Source organism: Phoxinus phoxinus, assembly GCF_949152265.1.
Source record: "Phoxinus phoxinus genome assembly, chromosome: 5".
Taxonomy (NCBI): domain Eukaryota; kingdom Metazoa; phylum Chordata; class Actinopteri; order Cypriniformes; family Leuciscidae; genus Phoxinus; species Phoxinus phoxinus.
Window position 1 is genome coordinate 550,579 of NC_136880.1, and position 22,286 is coordinate 572,864.

Sequence of the window (22,286 nt, forward strand, 5' to 3'; positions counted from 1 at the left end):
TTTCTTATACAGATCATTGTTGGAGATCTTATTAGGCCAAAATATCTGGCATATTCGTCGGAGGCATCCATTATGGAACACTTCTATTCTCCTCATGTCAGTTTTGATAACTGGCCAGCTCTCTGAACCATACAGCAGAACAGACTTTACATTACAGTTATATAGGAGCATCTTTGTTTTAAGGCTGTATTGTTTTGATCTCCATATAAAACGGAGTTGGGAGAAGGGACGCTGAGCCTTTCCCAGCCTTGCTTTAATATCTTTAGATGCCCCATGATGATTGGTGATTAGTTATTGGTGATTAGTTATTGTTCCTATCATTGTCACCTAGATGGCAATAGTACCAAATATATAAGTTGCCGATAACCAAAGTTATGAGGTAAATAAATTTGAGTGCTTAACCTTTTAGCGTTCCTGCAAAATGTGCCTAAAACGCCTAAAAAAAGCCTACCCAAATTAAGTTGAATGCTGTTCTTGAAATCACATTATGAAATGTTTTTCTCCAAAACAAGTTGGCCACAATTATTGGCACCCTTTTATTAAATACTTTTTGCAATCTCCTTTTGCCAAGATAACTGCTCCAAGTCTTCTCCTATAATTGCCTGATGAGTTTGGAGAATAACTGACCAGAGATCAGAGACCATTCCTCAATACAGAATCTCTCCAGATCCTGTAGATTCCCAGATCCATTTTGGTGCTTCTCCTCTTCAAAAAAACCTTGGGAGAACCCAGGCTCAGTCGGGGGCCAGTTCTCCTCTGGCCAATGAGTGAACAGTGTATGAAGTTCAGAATGAATCAGAGTATTTGTCCAGTTCCGGTTGGTTGAAGTCGCAGTGGAGAGGAGGAGAGACTGGTTGACACTTCAGGTCAGCGTCGTCGTCGTGTCCTGGCGCTGGTCCTTCATCAGATCTGGATACGGCCTGGTTCCGGTGGACAGCAGTAAACCTCGGGATAGACAGAGAGACTAATATTAGCGTAGACGCCATCCTTATTATGATGTACCAAGTACATCAGGATTTACGGTAAGTGTTCCCGGTCCCGGCTGTTCTAAACTATGCAGCCTAATTATATAAGTCTATAATGTGTTATGTGTATGCTAGGCCGAAGAGATGTGTTTTTAGTCTAGATTTGAACTGACAGAGTGTGTCTGCTTCCCGGACAATGGTAGGAAGACTGTTCCAAAGTTTTGGTGCTAAGTAGGAAAAGGATCTACCGCCAGCAGTCGATTTTGATATTCTAGGTATTATTAACTGGCCGGAATTTTGAGATCGCAGTAGACGTGAAGGACTATAATAAGTTAAGAGCTCGCTCAAGTACTGCGGAGCTAAACCATTTAGTGCTTTGTAAGTGATCAGCAATATTTTAAAATTTATACGATGTTTAATAGGCAGCCAATGCAGTGTTGACAGAACGGGGCTAATATGGTCGTACTTCCTGGTTCTAGTAAGAACTCGAGCTGCTGCGTTTTGAACCAGCTGTAGTTTGTTTATTAAGCGTGCAGGGCAGCCACCCAGTAGAGCATTACAATAATCTAGCCTTGAGGTCATAAACGCATGAACTAATTGTTCTGCATTATTCATTGAGAGCATATGACGTAATTTAGATATATTTTTAAGATGGAAGAAAGCGGTTTTACAGATACTAGACACATGACTTTCAAATGAAAGATTGGTATCAAAGAGCACACCCAGGTTCCTAACTGACGACGAAGACTTAACAGAGCAGCCATCAAGTGTTAGACAGTACTCTAGGTTATTACGTGTGGAAGTTTTTTGTCCAATAATTAGAATCTCTGTTTTTTCTGAATTTAGTAGTAGGAAATTACTAGTCATCCAATTTTTTATATCAGCTATGCATTCCGTTAATTTTGTGAATTGGTAGGTTTCGTTAGGTTTTGAAGAAATATACAGCTGAGTATCGTCGGCATAACAGTGAAAGCTAATTCCATGTTTCCTAATGATATCTCCTAATGGTAGCATATACAGAGTGAACAGGAGCGGTCCTAGTACTGAGCCTTGTGGTACGCCATACTGAACTTGTGATAGATAAGACATCTCTTCATTTACTGCTACAAACTGATAACGGTCAGTTAAGTATGATTTAAACCATGCTAGTGCAATTCCACTAATGCCAACATAATGTTCGAGTCTATTTAAAAGGATGTTGTGGTCAATGGTGTCAAATGCAGCACTAAGATCCAGTAATACTAATAGAGAGATACAACCACGATCGGATGATAAGAGCAAATCATTTGTGACTCTAACGAGAGCTGTCTCGGTACTATGGTACGGTCTAAATCCGGACTGAAAATCCTCGCAGATATCATTTCTTTCAAGAAAGGAACACAGTTGTGAGGATACTGCTTTTTCTAATATCTTTGACAGAAATGGCAGATTAGAGATCGGCCTGTAATTGACTAGTTTTGTAGGATCAAGTTGCTGTTTTTTAACAAGCGGTTTAATCATAGCTAGCTTAAAGGTTTTTGGTACGTATCCTAGAGACAAAGATGAATGAATGATATTAAGAAGAGGATCTATGACATCTGGAAGCATCTCTTTCAGCAGCTTAGTCGGTATAGGGTCTAACATGCACGTTGTGGATTTAGATGATTTGACGAGTTTGCAAAATTCTTCCTCTCCTATAGCAATGAATGAATCAAATTTTCCCTCAGGGAGACTACAATGCACTTCCTGATGCGATACTGTATTAGACGGTTGCATAGTTATAATTTTGTCCCTGATATTATCGATCTTATAAGTGAAGAAGTTCATAAAGTCATTACTGCTGTGTTTCTTGGAAGCTTCTGGGCTTGAAGCTTTCTTTTTCGTTAGTTTAGCCACTGTTTCAAATAAATACCTAGGATTATGTTTATTTTCTTCTAATAGGGTTGAAAAATAAGCAGATCTAGCAGCTTTTAAAGCCTCTCTGTAAGCAATCGAGCTCTCCTTCCATGAAATCCGAAACACCTCTAGTTTTGTTTTCTTCCAGTTGCGCTCCATTTTTCTGGCTGCTCTCTTAAGGGCCTGAGTGTGCTCGTTGTGCCACGGCGTTGGACTATGTTCTTTAATCTTCTTTAAGCGCAGCGGAGCAACTGTGTCTAAAGTGCTGGAAAAGAGAGAGTTAAAAGTTTCTGTTGCAATATCAAGTTCTTCTAAGCTATCCGGGATGCTGAGATGATGAAACTGATTAGGAAGATTATTGATAAAGCAATCTTTAGTAGCAGAAGTGATCGGTCTAACATATTTATAACACGGAGTCGGCTTTGCAGCCTTTGCTAAATGTAATTTACACGAGACTAGATAGTGATCTGAGATGTCATCGCTCTGCTGCAGTATTTCAACGGCATCAACATCTATTCCATGTGATAGTATTAGATCTAGAGTATGATTACGACAATGAGTCGGTCCTGACACGTGTTGTCTAACTCCAATTGAGTTTATAATGTCTTTAAATGCCAATCCCAATGCATCTTTTTCATTATCTATGTGTATATTAAAGTCACCAACAATTAGTACTTTATCTGCAGCCAATACTAATTCTGATAGAAAGTCCGCAAATTCTTTGATAAAGTCTGTATGGTGCCCTGGTGGCCTGTATACAGTAGCCAGCAGAATTTTCAAACGTGATTTATCGTTTACACTATATATTTTTACATTAAGCACCAACACTTCAAAAGAATTATATTTACAACTAGATTTCTTAGTGGTTTTGAAAATATTACTATAAATTACAGCAACACCTCCTCCTTTGCGTTTCAGACGAGGTTCATGTTTATAACCGTAATCTTGTGGGGTTGACTCATTTAAAGCAATGTAATCGTTTGGTTTTAGCCAGGTTTCTGTTAAACACAGCACATCTAGGTTATAATCTGTAATCATATCATTAACTATTAGCGCTTTTGAAGTAAGAGATTGAATATTCAGCAACCCAAGCTTTATCATTTGCTCATTTGTATTATATCTATTTTTTATTTGTTGAAGATCAATTAAATTTTTAACCTTAGATGGGTTTGAACGTATTTTTGATTTCCAAGTTCGGGGAACAGACACAGTCTCTATATGATGATATCTAGGTGAAAGAGACTCTATGTGATGGGATTTATCTGACCTTGGTGACGTGAGGCCGCTAGCAGACGGTCGGTTAAGCCAGTCTGTCTGCTTCCTGACCTGAGCCCCAGATTGTCATGTTTTATCTCTAAGACTATGAGCCAAATTACTAGAGAGAAGAGCAGCACCATCCCAGGAGGGATGAATACCATCTCTTTTCAACAGGTCAGGTCTGCCCCAAAAACTATTCCAATTGTCTATGAATTCTGTTATTTCGTGGACACCACCCAGACAGCCAGCCATTGAGTGAACACAATCTACTAACTATCTCATCACTCCGGCGAACAGGAAGGGGGCCAGAGCAAATTACAGTGCTTGACATCGTACTTGCAAGTTCACACACCTCTTTAATATTAATTTTGGTGATCTCCGACTGGCGGAGTCGAACATCATTAGTGCCGACGTGAATAATAATCTTAGAGAATTTACGTTTAGCATTAGCCAGCACTTTCAAATTTGCTTTGATGTCAGGCGCTCTGGCTCCCGGCAAACATGTGACTATGGTGGCTGGTGTCTCTATTTTCACGTTCCGTGTAATAGAATCGCCAATAACTAGGGCACAATCAGAATAATTCTCAGTGGGTGTTTCACTGAGCGGGGCAAATCGATTTGTTATCGGAACGGAAAAGTGGTTTTTTGATCCGCGACTAGAGCGATCTCTCACTGTCACCCATCTGCCCTGCTGCACGGGCTCTACTTCAGCCGGAACCGACTCATGCAAAGAGTTCACTAGGCTAGGTGCATCCAAAATAGTATCTAAAGCTCTAGCACTCTTACTATTCTCGATTAAAGTTTGGATGCGTGTCTCTAGTTCTGAAATCTTCTCCGTCAGCCTGACTGTCTCCTTGCATTTATCACATATAAATCCTATATTGCCGACAGAGAAGGCTATGGTAAACATGTGACATGAAGTGCAGGTGACAATAACAGGAGAAGACATTACTCACCGTGTTTGTTGACTGATTCTTACTCACCTGGGCTTTTATGAACTCAAAGGCGCAGGCGCGCGAGTGAAAAATAAATAACTGAGCGCACGGGTGGTGCGTTAAAAGGCTAGCGAGTTAGCGTGTTGTGCTGACAATAACGGAAGCGAGCAATGTCAGGTTAATCTGAGATGTTGAGTAAGCTGTATTTAGTAGTATAAACAACTAGAATTTATAATAAATGTTGGTTCAAAACAGAAAGAAATACGAAGCTAATACGAGGCTTAGACGCAGCAAACAAACTCACAGCAGCAGCAGTCACAGCGAGGCAGACAGGACAAACTGCCTGTAACTCTACCCCTGCAACATCTTGGGTGCCATCCATGATGATGGAATATTGGAGTGTCGGCAAGTTCCGCACAGCAGATGCTATCTCCCGCACAACGTTTAAAGACAGGATCTGCAAAATCTCATTTTGAATTTGAGGGCTGAGAAAATACGACCTTCTCTCTATCCAACTCTCCAGTCCCTCAACATCCTCTGACCTGAGACGAAGGAGCTTCCTGAAATTTCCCTCACTGTTTTTATGACCGCGAATAGCAGTACCTTGTCTAGCAAGAAACTGCAATGAGCCAACGATTTTTAGCAGATGAGACCTTGCCTGCTGTTGCTGAAGAGCCTTTTCTGATGATAACTGTGTCTATTGATTTTGCCTGATGTGTGTGTTATTTCATGTGATTTAAATTTTTCTATTGCTTTTTTCAAGTTTTGGAATCCTGTAGATACAAATGACTGATCTACACTTTTAGCAAGGGAACTTGTCTGATTTTTAAATGCTTTCATGCAATAGAAACAGAGTATACCTCTCACATCAGGACAGTAGTGTAGCCATGTTTTTTTTTTTTTTTTTTTTATTGGGACAGTGCATGTTAATGAACAAAACATGTAAAACATGCATGTAAACATGCCGGATTATAGCCGAGGGCTAATTTCCATCCGTAGTCCCACGGGCTAGAATCACACAGCTCACAAAGACATTGCAGAATAAAATTTACATCTACAGTCAATTTTATAATTTAGCTAAATCCTATATACAATATTCACACACGACTATATTCAACTTTACAACACTCATCCATATACACATTAAAAAATAGAACAGTTCAAGAAAAAAGAAAAGATAAAACATACTAATGTGTGCAACTTTGATTTGCCCATAGCCATTTCTTCAATTGGACCTTAAAAGAGCTATATGTAGTACATTCTCTTAGTGTTAGAGGAAGACTATTCCACAGGTTCCCACCCCGGACAGACAGGACCGTCTGACCGAAGGTGGTGCGCCTGTGAGATATTATCACGTCTCCTCTGGTAGAGGCTCGCGTGGTCCTCAGAGAACTGAGGTGTGGTTCTTGTACCATCTATCCTGGAAACTAAGTGTCTTGTTTGCAAGCTGCTGCTGAATGATACATCCTTCCTCAGGTTGATATGGCCTTTGATGCTCTGTCAATTCTGGCTGCTCTATAGAATGTACACGAAATAACACAAATCAAACTCTATAAATTGTTATCATAAAAAGCCACTTTACTTAGAAAGGTAATCTTTGCATGTAGGGCCCTTTGATTTCCGCGATGCAGTTAGGCGGAAATAATAAAAATGGAATCAGCTGTTAAATGTGGAATGTCGCAGAATCTGGCAAAAAAAAAAAAAAAAAAAAGGATTTCAAAGGGCCCTATGTAGCTTATCATTATAAAGCTTCAGCGATAAACTCATTTTACATTCAAATTAGGGATGCACCGAATCCAGGATTCGGATTCTGCCGAATACTGGGCCTTTTAACGGGGTTCGGTTTCTGCCGAACCTTAGAATTTTTTTCCACCGAACCTGCACTCTATGCTTGCATTACGCACGCTACGCTGGTCAACGTCACCCCGCCGTTGATTACGGGAAGGTGTTTACGTAGTGTAACGCGTTGTCAGGAAGAAAAACAGGGATAGCTAAAGTTATTGAGGCCCGACAGACTCACTGAGGCGATTGACATCTCACAACTCGCACTTTATTTCCCAATCGAACTCGCGTAACTGTCTGTCCTACCGTCCACAGCGTTGATAAACAAAATAAGATAATAATGAGCATCAAACAGAAATGACCCGCATACATGGGGTATTCGAGGCGCATACAATACAGACTGCAGACAGTTCAACAGGGTGCGCGCAGCTCTTAAAGGGGCCACACCTTATTTCCACTCGTTACAGTAGGTGGACCATTCGAATGACGTAGGCTGTGAGAAAGTGAAGATGGAACTCGTGAGCAGAAAAAGTGTTGTTTGGCAGTACTTTGTCAAAAGAAGGCAATTCAAGTCGAGCTACATGTTCAATTTGCGATGACGATTTGTCTCATGGTGGCAAGGACCCTAAACAATACACAACATCGCAGCTGTTAAAATGCTAGTGTTTTTTTTTTTTTTTTTTTTTTTACAGATAAAATAAAATGCAAAATCCACTGCTGTGGACATTAATTCATTAATGTGTTTACTGTGTTAAATTGACTGAGGATGGGAGTAGGATTCGGTTTCGGATTTGGCAGAATCTTAACCAGTGGATTCGGTATTCGGCCGAACCCCAAAAATGAGGATTCGGTGCATCTCTAATTCAAATATATATAATCATAAGAACAACTAGTTATATTAGCTGGACACAGTACCAATGCATTCTGTTATCCTAGACTATGAGCATTCTGTCATATTCCCATTACCTGTGTCTCACTTGGCCCTAACTCTCCCTGTTCTGTGGTCTCTTCATCTCCTGTCTAGGAAAGTAACAAATGTTTGAGGACAGGACACAGAACTGGTTTCAATGCAAACTCTGATGACATGCCGTTGGCCTAATTTTATTGATCTAAAGTGCTAAGTGCTAAATGGGAATTTTAGAATATACTGTATGTAGCTATCCATAAAACTTACAAGCTCGTTCTCCTCGGTCCTCTTCCTCTTAAAGTACTGTAGGATGCTCATCTCTGTGTGAACATTTTGACTAATAATGTTATTTCTACATAGTTTATGGACACGTATCAATGGCACATTCACACACTCTTGACTGTTCATCAGCTTTGATAGTATATATATAGCTAAGTAGCTAACATTTGCCTGTTTTACACAACATACAATTAGATAGTTTGCTTCTAAGTAGGCTATATTTGACAGTTTCAAAATACAACAAAACTGATGATCAAACTGAAAACCATCAATCTGCCATTTCATCGGCTGAATTAGCCTACCCTACTCCTACCTCAAATACAAAGTGAGTCTCTGAATGCTGTCGTTATTCTGTTGTAAAGTCAACCATCCAGCTGATGAATTCCAGCCCAAAAACTGTTAAAAAACCGCCAAAATGCACACAAAACTGGCCAAAATATGTTATCAGTATTTATTTCAGTATTTTAACTTCCACGTTTCCTTTCCTACGTTACGTTATTTACAAGAAATAAACACAGGCTGCCGAAGCATACATAAATAAACCGTTTTAGGTGCATTAGCGCCACCTCCTGCACTGGAGTGTTGCCCTCCTTAGAAATAAATGACGCCATCAAAACCTTACGGCGAAATGACTATCCTCCACACACTTGTTTGTAAGGCGGCCTCCTGTATTTTTGCTAGTCGATTTGATTTCATCCAGTGACATGATGGGTTTTAACTTCATTCAGGAGATTTTGGGTAAATGCACAACTGACAGATGACTTTGAGCGCACCGCCAATGGTGTGTGTGTGTGTGTGTGTGCGCATGTAACCATAGCGACAAAACGATGAAGGAACGTGATCTGTCAGAACGCGCTATTAGGTTTTGTTTCAAATTACCTATAAAATACCTAAATAGTGGGGGGGACAAAACTTAGATTTTGAAACGTGGGGGGGCATGTCGTATGGGGACACGTATAATGACTCCTACACGTATGGGTGTACAGTAGGTTGTTATGCATCATTTACTTTAATAAATAAAGAAAACATTTCAACATAAAACATTGCAATAGAAAAATGTCACGCATTTGCGGAAGCATATGAGGTTAAGCTCAAGTGCGTAAAACACAGTTCAGACGATAGCTGCGCGGTCAACGCTTCAACATGTGCATCGCGGAGCTTCAAGCGATCAGGAGTTCGGATCTCAGTTCTCTCCACATAATTTTGTTTGTAGTTTAAAAGGATATTTGTCAAAAATAAAAACTTCTGAAATGTTAAAGTTACACATATGTAGAAATTGTGTTTTTGTCAAACAGCGACCCCTAGAGTCGATGTGGAATACTTGCACTGTCATAAATACCCACCCTGTACACCGGTACCGGTTCGGTAGGATATAAGCGTCGGGGGTGGTATTGACCAGGTAATGTTTCACGATTTCATGCAAATATATATATATATATATATATATATATATATATATATATATATATATATATATATATATATATACAAATATTTTTTATTATTTTGAAATCGATTTTTGGCATTTGTGAATCGGTTCAGAATCGTCCGCGTCCGCATCACGATGCATCTAAGAATCGATCAACCCCCCCCCCCCCCGCTAATATATATATAATGATCACTGTATGTTGTGCCTTGTAGGCATACGTGTAGGGCTGTATAAAATAATAATAACAATAGCTTTTAGCAGGCGGCCTATAAATCGTTAAAAATGAACACTTCAGAAACACTACACTAGAGAAAAATATATGGATTAACAATAACATACATGGAAAAGTAAACATACATTCACAAACATGAAGCCTAATGTTTGGTGCGTTTTGCACATGTATATAAATGTAGCATTAGGCTTCATGTTTTTACTCCAGTCTCATTTCATAACGTACATTTTAGTCTGGCACCAGTTTGACTAGTTGCTACAATGTAAAGTTTATATAACAATAGCATGCTTACTATTATGAGTGAATGTCTTACCTTAAAAATCTTTCTCATCTTCAAATCGCGTTCTTCTAATTCTTCTGAGGTAATCCAGGTAAACAGCACAGCACAGTCTTCCAAACTCGATGAAAAGCAGAGGAGTACGTTACTGGAGTCTCTGAATCTCTGTTTTGAGGTGATGAGGGCGTTAACAGCTCTGTGTTCCTTCACGAGGAGATCTGCATGTCAATGCTCGAGCGCGCGTGCGTGTGGTCACATTAGAGTTCATTAGGACGCGTTTGAGAAACTGTACATGTCGTTGCTTTCATACGGATTACTTAATCAGAGAATATTTGTTTTTGATATAATTTACATCATTTAAAAATAGAGACAAGTGTTACGACACACGTTTCAAGTGTGTGTGACGAACATTCGCTGAGTTACAGGTCATTTTCTGTCACGTTGCAGAATGCACATCATGTTTATTTTCTTTATTTTACGAAAAACACAAGATTTTCTTTTTATTATGAGTGTGTAAATAAAAGAAGACATTAACCAGTTTTGAATGATGTATAACACTGGCCTGTATGACAAAAATCGACAAGAGTTATTTGACTCTCTTTTGCACTGATAAGAAAAAAAGCAAAACAACTCGACAAGCTTTTTTATTTCCAATACATTTGTCATTATTTTACTTCCATATACTTGTATTGTAGTAGAGGGTTGTAGGAAGACAACTTTTAGATTGAGTGTGTAGGATATGGGGAGTATTGCTTGGATTATTTTCTGCATATTGAATACTAATAATGTCTTTCTAACTTCTTTACTCCAACAGTTCAAATTTACACAGCGATTATGATTCACATCTGCAGTGAAGCCATAGAAGTTCATCGGTGAAGGCAGGAACATTCCCACCTTTTTACAAGTGAACAAACCACTCAGATGCGCAGTAAAACACGTTACAGAAGAATAAGTTCAGCTCAATCAAATATTGAGGTTATACAATTGCAAACATTGAAATGGAGGTTGTCAGAGAGGAGAGTGACAACATGAATGAGGCATGCAAAGATGAAGATAAAGAGGAACTAAGAGGTTGGTGTCCATTCCTGAGTCCAATCACTTTCAATTAAATTTCAGCTTAATTTGACTTGTGTATGTATTCATTTTAGACCTGGTGGAAGTTAAAGAAGAAAGCCAAGAGCTGAATGAAGTGGAGAAACTCGAGTTTCAACATTCTTCTAATAGCTCACCGATTGAAACGCCTGAAGGAGATGTTTTCACCTGCCCTCAATGTGGAAAGACTTTCAAAGTAAAAGGAAACCTTAAGGCTCACATGAGAGTTCACACTGGAGAGAAGCCGTTCCCATGCCCTCAATGTGGAAAGCGTTTCAAATATAAAGGATACGTTCGCACTCACATGAGAATTCACTCTGGAGAGATGCCTTTCAAATGCCATCGATGTGGGAAGAGCTTCAACGAAAGAGGAAACCTCAAGGCTCACATGAGATTTCACACGGGAGAGAAGCCGTTCAAATGTGAGCAGTGTGGAAAGACATTCAAAACTAACAGCAGCCTTAAGACACACAAACAAAACTACACTGGTGAACATGAAAGGCCTTATAGCTGCCATCAATGTGGAATGAGTTTCTCAAAGAAAACAAACCTTTCAAAGCACACATTAGTTCACTCGGGAGAGAGAGCTTTCACTTGCAATGAGTGTGGAAAGAGTGTCAAACGTAAAGGAGACCTTCAGAGTCACCTGAGAATTCACTCTTCTGAGAAACCTTACACATGCAGTCAGTGCGGAAAGACTTTCAGATGGGCACAGAACTTCAAGAAACACATGAGCTCTCACGCTGGAGAAAGTCACCACGACTGTGATCAGTGTGGTGAACAGTTTCGTCTGGCAGAAAGCTTACAGACGCACATGAAAACCCATGCGAACGAGAGGCCTTACTTGTGTTTCTTCTGTGGAATGAGATTTCCTCGACTGGACTATTTGAAAGAGCACCAGAAATTACATTCAGGAGTGAACGCTCACGTGTGCTCCGAGTGTGGGAATATCTTCACTAGTGCCAACTGTCTGAAAGAGCACAGGAGAATCCATGTAGTAGTAGAAGAGCCTCACAAGTCAGGAGAGAAATCTCACAAGTGTTCCCAATGTGGGAAGAGTTTCTCCAAGGCAGGAAACCTGAAGACACATGCGCGAGTGCACACAGGAGAGAAGCCGTACCCATGCCCTCGGTGTGGGAAGAGTTTCAGCACATCAAGTGCTCTAAAGAGACATAGCACTAATAACTGTCCAAAGCAGTCAACGTGAGCACGCTTCTTTTCAACGCTTTCAGTGCATAGGTTTAAATCCAGATAAACTGGTCCCAAATAATAAAGAGTTAACGTTCAAGGGGTTTTGAGCATTCAAAGTTTTTTTTTTTGCTATTGAAAAGATATGCACAAAGAACTGAAAAGTGATCTTTCCAAGGGTAAAAGAGTTCCCTGTTGGAAGCGTGATGGACACCCCTGACCGTGTGTATGATGCGCACGCTAATCACTCCTGTAAACCGGCTGAAGTGCTCCCCACTTTATGAATGATCTGTTTGCAGTCAGAATATGCACTTCATGCAGTTTGCATATGGATATGTCCTTGTTTTTTTTGTAGCATTAAAATGTTGATTTCAATGGATGGATAAAAACGATGAAAGATTTGTGTTCTGAAGATGAATGAAAGTCTTGTGTCTGGAATGAATTAAAGGGATAGTTCACCCAAAAATGACAATTATCCCATGATTTACTCACCCTCAAGTCATCCTAGGTGTATATGACATTCTTCTTTTAGACAAATACAATCAGAGTTATATTAAAAAATGTCCTGGCTCTTCCAAGCTTCATAATGGCAGTGAATGGAGGATCAGATTTTGAAGCCAATAAAAGTGCATCCATCCATCATAACAGGGATCCATGCGTCTCCAGGGGTCAATAAAGGCCTTATGAAGCGATGCGTTTCTGTAATAAAACTATTAATATTTAAAGCTTCCGACAGACGGTCTGTGCAAGTCGACTTACGCCACAAGAGTAACCCCTGAGTAGCGTAGGCTTAATAATAGATACAAACAAATAAGGCTGAGCAACAAACTCAAGCTCCTCTTCTCTTATATCGAAGTTCTCCACCATTTCTCTTTATAAATTCTCCTTTTAGACATCGAATTCGTGCAGGGCTCCAGACTAACTTCTCCACTGGTTGCACTGGTGCTACCAACTTTCTAAGTTTCACTTAGAGCACATGATTTGGTCGTACTTTTTTTTTTTTTTTTGCTACAACATAGATTAATCAATGCATGCTGATGAATAGTTGTCTCAATTTTTTCAATTTAATATGACTTATAGTCCATTAGGAATTCAGGAAATTTAGGAATTTTTCACATAGTGATTCAGGATAAGACAAAAACACGGTTTGGAAAATGGATTCATGATGTACTCGTTTATTATATAAATTCTGTTCATTTTGAACACAAAAAATGAAGGACTGCAGCAGTTACGGATAAAACGGCGTTATGTTTTGCACGCGCAAATATAACTGTGTGCATGACCATGCACTCGCACAAATGCGACCACATCAAATTCTAATGGTGCGTTCACACCGGACGCGAATAGCGCTTCAGGCGCGAGTGATTTCAATGTTAAGTCAATGCAAAGACGCATTACGCGCGTAAAAAAATCCTGCGGCGCGAATGAGGCGTAGAGTGCGGCGCGGTAGACGCGAATACGCCAGTGTGAACGCACAATAACGCACTGTCCTCTGAGCTTCTGCGTGCGTCATTACGTCAGAAGTTAAGTGTTACTGTTTCGCCGAATCGAATTTTTCTCACAGAAGCGCATCACTTTCTAAAGGTCTTTATTAACCCCCCAGAGATGTATGGATTACTGTTATGATGGATGGATGCACTTTTTGGGCTTCAAAATCTGATCCTCCATTCACTGCCATTATAAAGCGTGGAAGAGCCAGGACGTTTTTTAATATAACTCTGATTGTATTCGTCTGAAAGAAGAAAGTCATTTACACCTAGGAGGGCTTCAGGGTGAGTAAATCATGGGCTAATTTAATTTTAAATTGAACTATCCCTTTAAGGGAAAGTTTTCATTTTTGGGTGATCCCTTTAATATAGAGACCTTTGGCCTGTAGAAGAGAATGATCCCGTCTGGATGCATAAAATCAACAAAGGTGATCCACACGAGCCCAGTTGATAAATATTTGAAACCTTAAACCATCACTTCCACTATTTGCGTTCATCAGTACAATTACCCAGTTAGCCTTAACTATTTCCCCCGATAATGGCCCAGATCCGGCAGGCCAGAAGAAATATCTCGGCCCAGTTGCGGTTGCCAGACACGGGATGAATGACTCCCCAGAATCGGCCCAAATACACTGGCCCGAGCAATGAAGAACTCTGAAGAACTGCAAACCTGCCGGCATTGGGCCACAATCACACCGGCAAGAATGGTACACTTGCCGGTCCGAGTCTTGTTTGCCAAAGTAAAAATATATACTTGCATTTTGACCCGTACACCCTGTTTTTTCCATGGCCCCCCCACCCACTCCCCCATGAGTTGGCCATAACATGTGCTTCCCCAGGACTGAGAACATGTGCTTCCCCCGGACTGAGAACATGTGCTTCCCCCGGACTGAGAACATGTGCTTCCCCCGGACTGAGAACATGTGCTTCCCCCGGACTGAGAACATGTGCTTCCCCCGGACTGAGAACATGTGCTTCCCCCGGACTGAGAACATGTGCTTCCCCCGGACTGAGAACATGTGCTTCCCCCGGACTGAGAACAGGAGCTTCCCCCGGACTGAGAACATGTGCTTCCCCCGGACTGAGAACAGGAGCTTCCCCCGGACTGAGAACATGTGCTTCCCCCGGACTGAGAACATGTGCTTCCCCCGGACTGAGAACATGTGCTTCCCCCGGACTGAGAACATGTGCTTCCCCCGGACTGAGAACAGGAACTTTCCCCGGACTGAGAACATGTGCTTCCCCCGGACTGAGAACAGGAACTTCCCCCGGACTGAGAACATGTGCTTCCCCCGGACTGAGAACATGTGCTTCCCCCGGACTTCTTCACCGTCTCTGTCCGAATCGATTGATGAACTTCTCAATCTCTCCATCAAATGCATTCGCAGTTCTTGCATTTCTTAGCACTGATAAAAAAAAAGTAATATTCTGGCAACAGGTGAAGCAATTAGAATAGTTTATGAATGCATTATAAAATGAAGACTTCACACTGGTTAGTTTAGCTGGTGAGTGTTGCTCCAGAACACCGGGAAGCTTCTAGTGATCCTGGAGACTTAGATTAGCTGATCAGCTGTGTTTAACGCTAGCACTGTCAGCCAACTCACGATTATAGCTTCATTATAAATAAACATCACTTGGATATTATGTGTGTAGATCGGTTTATTAAAATGATATGTTAGATTGTCAAAGGTTTACTCAAAACGCTAGCAAGAAGTTCTTCTGGCGATTAGCAGCACAAAAGCCCGCCAGGTGACGTCTTGAAACTCGTATAGCAGAAATAATGTTAAAGTTCCCGTAACCACTTTAAACTTGTTGGAGTATCGCTTTAAATGACAAACCTGTGTGCAGCTTTACTGTTAAAATGTGAATACTGTCTGCAACCTGGAAATTAATCAATAAAACATAACCATTTCTGTCTGTACTCTTCATTTTTCAGGTTGAAGGACACAGATGAAGTAACAGACATTCAGTACTGAAAACTGGAAAACAAAACACACACATCTTCCATTTATTTCTGTTCAGTATTCAGAGATTGAGTGTGTGTGTGGTTGTGAAAATCACCAGTGACTTCAACAAGATCAAGTATAAATAATCAGAGCCCTTAAAGGTAGTGTGTGTGTGTGTCACTGTAGTGTGTAAAATCATCAGTACATTAATGCATAAAAGGCTTTACATGTGACAGCCGCTCACTGGCTCAGTTCTGTGTTATCTGAGTGCGTAAGAATCCATTCATCCACAGAAGTCATAAAACCAAGCCCAATTCTCAACAAACCTAATATAGATATTCCAGTACATCACATAACCGAAGCTACATGACAGTGAAAATCCAGCCGAAAATCCAGTCTTCACAAATACTGCAGAACTGCATATAAGAAGAAAAGTTCAGATACACAAAGTCTGTAAGACTAAAATCAGTTCACAATCACACATATTCATTGAGCTGCTCTAGTGAGAAATCAGATGAAATGGAGAAGCAGAAGTGAGGACTGATTCTGTCAGTACTGAAGACATCACGAAAGAAACTAGACATTTTAACATATTTTATATGCATAACATTTGTTTAGATATGACGTATAAACAATTCAGATTTTTTTCTTTAGAAAACTTGGCAAATGGAGATTTGCGAGTAAAAAAGGTGATAAAATACAATGCAATGACATTATAAAGATGTTTTTGGTTTATGTCATCAGTAGTAGCATACTAAATTAAATCACAGAAACCTAGAAAATAAATGTAAAAAGGTCATACACATATATTGAGATTTATTTTCAATAAGAATAATTCCTTTGAGTCTGTGTCCACGATACATACACTTTCAATACAAAAATATACAAAACAATGTACATGTTTCATTTCAGAAGGTTTGTCATGTGATCAAAACCAGTCCCAGAGTCCCACGTCTTTCAGCTCATTGGAGGAAATCTGTTTAGTCTCGCCAGGCCACGCCCTCTTCTTGACATCACACCTTCTGTGAGCCAATCATGACTCTGGCGACGAAGTTGACGATGGCGCTGGCGGGCTGCTCGGGGTCGTGTTCCGCGAACAGGTGACACACGTTCTCCATGCCGCTGCCCGCTTTCCGTGCCACGAACCCAAAGACCCTGCCGGGGGGGAAGAACTGTTACTCCTGTTAACATGATGAATGAGAACAGACCCGTTCTGGGTAACACCTGAAACACAGCCGTACTCACTTCGCTGAGCTGCAGCCGTCTCGTCTCCACCTGTGAAAGAACACGGAGAAACAGTGAAAACGCCTATAGAAACACAAGATAAAGTATGAAAGTGTCCTGATGGACTCACTTGCGGTCCTGAGGGTCCAGCGCACAGAATATGACTGTGCCGACAGCATAGTGTCTTCTGAAGAACAGTCTAGAAAGACAACAGGTTTCATCAGAATAAAGTAAACTGTGACATATTATACCCAACAATTCTTCATACAGTGACTACCAGTAACATTTATAACAATTTGGGACCAAAAATTATCCAGACAATTTCCTGATTATGTTCTGCTGAAGTGTTTTGTCTGTAATTGCTAATGCTCTTTTTACACACACACTGAACACAATGAAGCATTGCTTGGTCACTGGTTGAGCTAAACTGGTATTATCTCTTGGTGTAGTTAAATTTACCAGCTGACAGATATTCAACATAATTCATGTGTGAGACAGTCTAACAGAAGGATGGACAAAACCTGTCAAATATCAAAGTTCATAACTCTGAGTTCTGCTCATATTTTATCACCAATGTCTAAACTATAGCAAATAAACTGATGATGTGAGAAATGTTGAAGGAGTCTGAATAAGTTCTGGTTTGACTGTAGCTCGGATGCAAGTCTCTTTGAATAAAATGCATGGATGCAAGGTAATGATTGATGTAAGGTAAGGTAAGAGCGAGTTACTTTCTCCGGTTGTCGGTGAGTGTGATTCCCTGCGAGGACACTTTAAAGTGCACTACGGTGGAGGACGGCAGCGAGTGCGTGTTCAGGATCTCACTGGTGGCCTTCTGCACCGCCTGATAACCCGTCAGAGACTCCATCTCCACCGAGCCCAGAAACCACACGTTACAGGCTGGAGAACACACAGCACACAAGCAATCTGACGTCTGAGAGACTTTAGCAGTCATCGGTCCGACTGAGGAATCGGTCACTGATCCATGTGATGACTCAGTTATTGAGTATTGTTTGCGGATGTGTTTTGGACTCACCTGCTCCCTGTTTCAAGAGTTCAGCTGCAGAATTGGTAATGGACTGTGAAGATGCGCTAACAGCCTCCTCTAGAGGATCTGAAGAGAAACAACACTCATGTGATCAAACATCCATTAATCTAGAGCAGCGATGAGTGCTTTGTGAAACTTCGAAACCTCTGCGAACCATTTGTTTGAAACCAGACTGTTTCAAACTGTCAGTCATGTGATTTTAGTGAACAAGGCTTGGTTCTCCACAAATGGGCAATGATCTCTGTGAACCAATGAACCAGGGTCAATATGTGATTTTTACCTGATCTTGGATCATTTGTTCCCCCTTTGTAGACATTTAATTACACAGACATTTGTAAAATGGAAGAGTTGAAGTTATTGGGCTGATTAATCAAGCTCTCCACAAAACAAACAAAAGAAGATTATACAGACACTTTATGTTTTATGGTATAAGATGATTTTGATAATTGCATTTAATAGATTACACTGTCAACTAAATATGTCCATTGGATGTTAAGAGGTGTTGAATGTGTTTTTTAGCCTTTGAGTTTTTGCTGCATTTACACTGTTCTGACCAGCAGAGGTCACCAGCCTGTGGAGTTGCAATGCTTCAAAACTGTGAATTGCTTTGTGAAACAATTGATCAATTGATTCAATGTTTTGAACGCTTTGTTTCCCTTTCTGTCACTCGCTTCGACTCTTGGGAGCCCAAAAACACCTCTGACGTATTCAGATTATCCATGCCGGGCCACTCCCCGGACACACGGGTGTAAAAGAGGCCAGTTTGCACCACACATTAAGCTTTGTTCTGACGCTCAGCGACAGACTACGGGCTAGGCAGGTCATGGCACAGGCACTGGGTCGGGTGATGTCCACACTTCTGGTCCAGGAGAGCCACCTATAGCTGAACCTTGTGGAGCACTTTCGAACCTTGCAAACCTTGTGCGCACTTTCTCTACGCCCCCATGGCCAAAGGTGGCTTATTCGGTGACACTGTCGGGGACTACCTCAGCAGTTCTCAACAGTAAGAAAAGCAGGCTATTAAGGCGAGACACGGCAGGCAAAAACATTGTTTTTTTTCACTGGTCAATTTTGGGCTATTTGTCTTCAATAACATGTCTTCTTTCAGACTTGTGCTGAAAAAAAGTCCAAAATACACATTCAGGTCTTTATTTTACTGCACTGTCTATTTGCGTGTGTAGATTTTGCCTAAATTCATCAAAAGTTGGCGCTCTAAATCATCACGCTGCTCCGCGACCCCTGAAAGCCCGAGCCCAAGCACTGGCTGCTCATTGCTGAGGGCTAAAGCAGCCTGGACCATCAGCCAGACCTCAACGGTCCACTTACCCGTCAGCAGGCCACCAGTGACCCAGGGCCGCTGACCTGCCCGCCCTAGGACTGGTTATGCCGCCACTCCCAAAGGAAGTACAGGAGGAGTTTAGTTTAGTTTTCTTTTCCTTTTTGTTTCGCCAGATGCCGGATAGCCGACTACACTTTCACTTTGGACTTTGGGTCACACTCAAACTCGCCCACATCGTGTTTGGCGAACGGGTCTTCATTAGCAGACAACTGTAGAGCTGCGGGATGATCCACACCCAACACCTTTGAGAGATTTTATAATCTCCCCAGGGAACCAGTTTTGTCTCGAGTCTTGGGTAAAACTTGTACAACTGGTCAGGTGTAGTGCTTGCGTGGGTGCGCTCCCCCTCTCTGAGGTGGTAACGTGCGCCTTATCGTCCCAGAGAGTTCCCCAGGTTTGGCAAATCCAGGACATCTGTTTATACCTACTTGCACTCATCGGTAGTGAGTTCGGTGGAGGAATTCCCTACCAGGCCCATTACTTATGGTATGCCTCTTTTAGATTAGCCGTTGTCATCTGGCTAAGTGCTCTATATCTAGTGATAACTTAACGGTGATCTCATATAAAATATTCTTCCATTGTTCGGTTTTCTCGTGACACAGTTCAGAAGTTGTGGCATTTCGTATAGGGACCCCTGTGTCTCACTCATTCGACACAACATCGAAGTGATTGACCGATAGGGAGCATCTCGATAACTGTTGTATCCTCCATTCCCTGATGGAGGGAAGGAGACATTGTGTCCCTCCTGCCACAACTCTGCACTCCCGCTGAAGTGGTCGAGACACTGTCTCAGCTCCTCAGCACAATCCTGAACGTGTGGTGCACGCTGGCCTCCTTTTGTAGCCTTATATCCGGGGAGCATCCAGGCATGTTTCCACACGTCAACTTCATTGGCCTTTTCTGAATTTTGTCAGAGGTGTTTGAGGGCTCCCAAGAGTGTCCCCTAGTGTCTAACAAATTTGAATTTAATTACAATTTAATAACATATAAATAAAGTTGTCCTGCTGTACCTCTGTCAGGTATGATGAGTTGGCATGGAAGAGCCAGAGGAGTGATGGAGTGCTGACAGACCAGAGCCGTCAGACTGCCTGAAGAGTAGCACACACACACACACATACACACACACACAGCTGATGTGAGCAGTACTCGTGTATATATATATATATATATATATGAACATGACCACCTGTGGCAGGTTTGGTAGACTCACCGAAGTAGGGTTCATTGGGGCATCCCTTGAGTCGAACGCCCCTCGGCGTGCACTCGATGAGGAAGTGCCGCACCAGCTCGCTGGACGGGTCGACTCCTGAAACATCACACACATCAGTACGACCCAAAGTGATGTCGGGCTAAGGAATATTTAACTCTTCACCATTTATTCAAATATATATATTTTTTGATTTTGTAACATTGCATAGTTGTGCTTTGAGTCGATTGTTTTATTTGTGATAATGTAATGAAACTTGCCCAACTGATTATGTTGTAGTCAATGTTTTTCTCCTGCCAGTTTTTTTTTCTATGATTTTTTTGCATAGGAAAATAAAAACTGTAGCTGTAGTTTGTGATCTTTGCTAAATAATTTTGTCAGATAAATAAATACCTTAAAGGGATACTTCAGGATTTAGCAGATTAAGCTTTGTATCAGTAGAAAACCTGTAGTATTTTCAAATTACCGTGCTTCCCTCCCTCATATCCCCCTGAGACGAGATATTTTATTTTTTTTGTCTGTAAAAAATCCTCAGATGACGCAAAAATTATAATTTTGCATCATCGGAGGCTTTTTTGTCCAGAGGCTAGAGGCTCCAGCCAGTAGGAGGCGCTAGATCTGCATGTTTTCAGTCCGCCCATAGAGGGGGGATCTTACTTACAGAATGTAGAAATAGTGTCAGCCATCTTTTATTTGGAAGCTAAGCTAACAGGCTCTTGTTCTGTGGAGAAAGCTGAGTAGTAGCGGTCACCATCCTCTTTTTCCCGGACATGTCCGGCCGTCGAGATGGTCCAAAATGTCCGGGATTCGGCTTTTGCTTTCTGCAGTCGCATTCATTGTTTACATGCACAGCTTTTGTTTCAATCTAACTCAATTAATTACGATTGGTGAATCTGAGTGTAGTGTTTACATGAACGCTAAACAAGTGATCGGTTGATGTGCGTTTTAACATTGCTAAGAAAATTCCCTCTCCTCCGTGAGAGATACGAGACCGGTGCGTCTCACAGGTGCCGCTCATCAGTAATCACGCCACCGGCCTCGCGCCGTTCTCCCGCGGCCGTCAGCCTCGTCCCGCTCGCCGCAGTGAACATGATGAACGCCGACTGCAAAAGCCGAATCCCGGACATTTTGGGCTGTCTTGAAATCCCGGGCAGACTCGTCACGGAGACTCACTAGTAGCCTAGCCTAGTTGTTTTACTGCGCCCTTACCGGTAGGCATGGGAGTGGCCTCGTAGGGCAGCGAAGCAAGTGCATTCTGGGAGTTGTTGTCTTTCATCCACATGAGCCACAAATAAATTTTCTGGATTTTCTCAGTCTAAAGGCTCCGAATTCAAAAATAATTTCACATTTCTACTACATAAATGACCCATTTTAAATACACATTCATCTTTCCAGAGGTGAAGTATCCCTTTAACCAAGTTTAGTGTTTTGTTGTTCCCTCATATTTAAAATATTTTAACTGTTAAAATACACTTTAACTGTTGAATATTATGGAAACATCAGTCACGACTAGCAGATTGATATGTTCAGCATGAGCAGGTAATGATGCGCAAGGAAATGCTGGGTTTCTCTGGAGGTGTGTGTGTGTGTGTGTGTGTGTGTGTGTGTGGGATATGTCTCTCTGCTCACCTCTCTTGCCCTGCTGCAGTGCCGATGGAGGCGCTGTGGACACTTTCATGGCCAGCCCGTACGCGCCACGGAACGAGTGACTGTCCCGAACGATGAAGGAGCCGGGCTCTCTGTCCTTCAGCAACGCTATAGCTGTCAATCACAAGCCAGAGGTCAGATGAGAGTCAGAAACGCAAGCCAGAGGTCACGGG

At 41.5% G+C, this 22,286-nt stretch overlaps 2 protein-coding genes across 4 annotated transcripts in view; one reads left to right on the top strand and one right to left on the bottom strand.

Annotated features, from left to right (window-relative positions):
- Positions 1–13,145, top strand: part of LOC306998012 (uncharacterized protein) — a 32,132-nt gene extending 18,987 nt beyond the window's left edge. The window contains exons 1-3 of one of the 2 annotated variants that reach the window (XM_079611726.1): positions 9,260–9,399; positions 10,753–11,009; positions 11,087–12,692. In XM_079611726.1, coding sequence (XP_079467852.1) covers positions 10,937–11,009; positions 11,087–12,237 — 1,224 coding nt within the window. In that variant the 5' untranslated portion in view covers positions 9,260–9,399; positions 10,753–10,936 and the 3' untranslated portion in view covers positions 12,238–12,692. Of the gene's footprint in view, positions 1–9,259; positions 9,400–10,752; positions 11,010–11,086 lie in introns of those variants that run through there. The other variant, XM_079611725.1, reaches the window with a different exon arrangement.
- An 831-nt stretch (positions 13,146–13,976) lies between these two features.
- tns3 (tensin 3) overlaps positions 13,977–22,286 on the bottom strand; it is an 82,951-nt gene continuing 74,641 nt past the window's right edge. For both annotated transcript variants that reach the window (XM_079611701.1, XM_079611702.1), the window contains 8 exons: positions 22,096–22,227; positions 20,470–20,565; positions 20,270–20,347; positions 17,909–17,986; positions 17,604–17,772; positions 17,006–17,074; positions 16,897–16,926; positions 13,977–16,806 (listed from right to left, as the gene is read on the bottom strand). In XM_079611701.1, the coding sequence (XP_079467827.1) occupies positions 16,665–16,806; positions 16,897–16,926; positions 17,006–17,074; positions 17,604–17,772; positions 17,909–17,986; positions 20,270–20,347; positions 20,470–20,565; positions 22,096–22,227 (794 nt within the window). In that variant the 3' untranslated portion in view covers positions 13,977–16,664. The remainder of the gene's footprint in view (positions 16,807–16,896; positions 16,927–17,005; positions 17,075–17,603; positions 17,773–17,908; positions 17,987–20,269; positions 20,348–20,469; positions 20,566–22,095; positions 22,228–22,286) is intronic.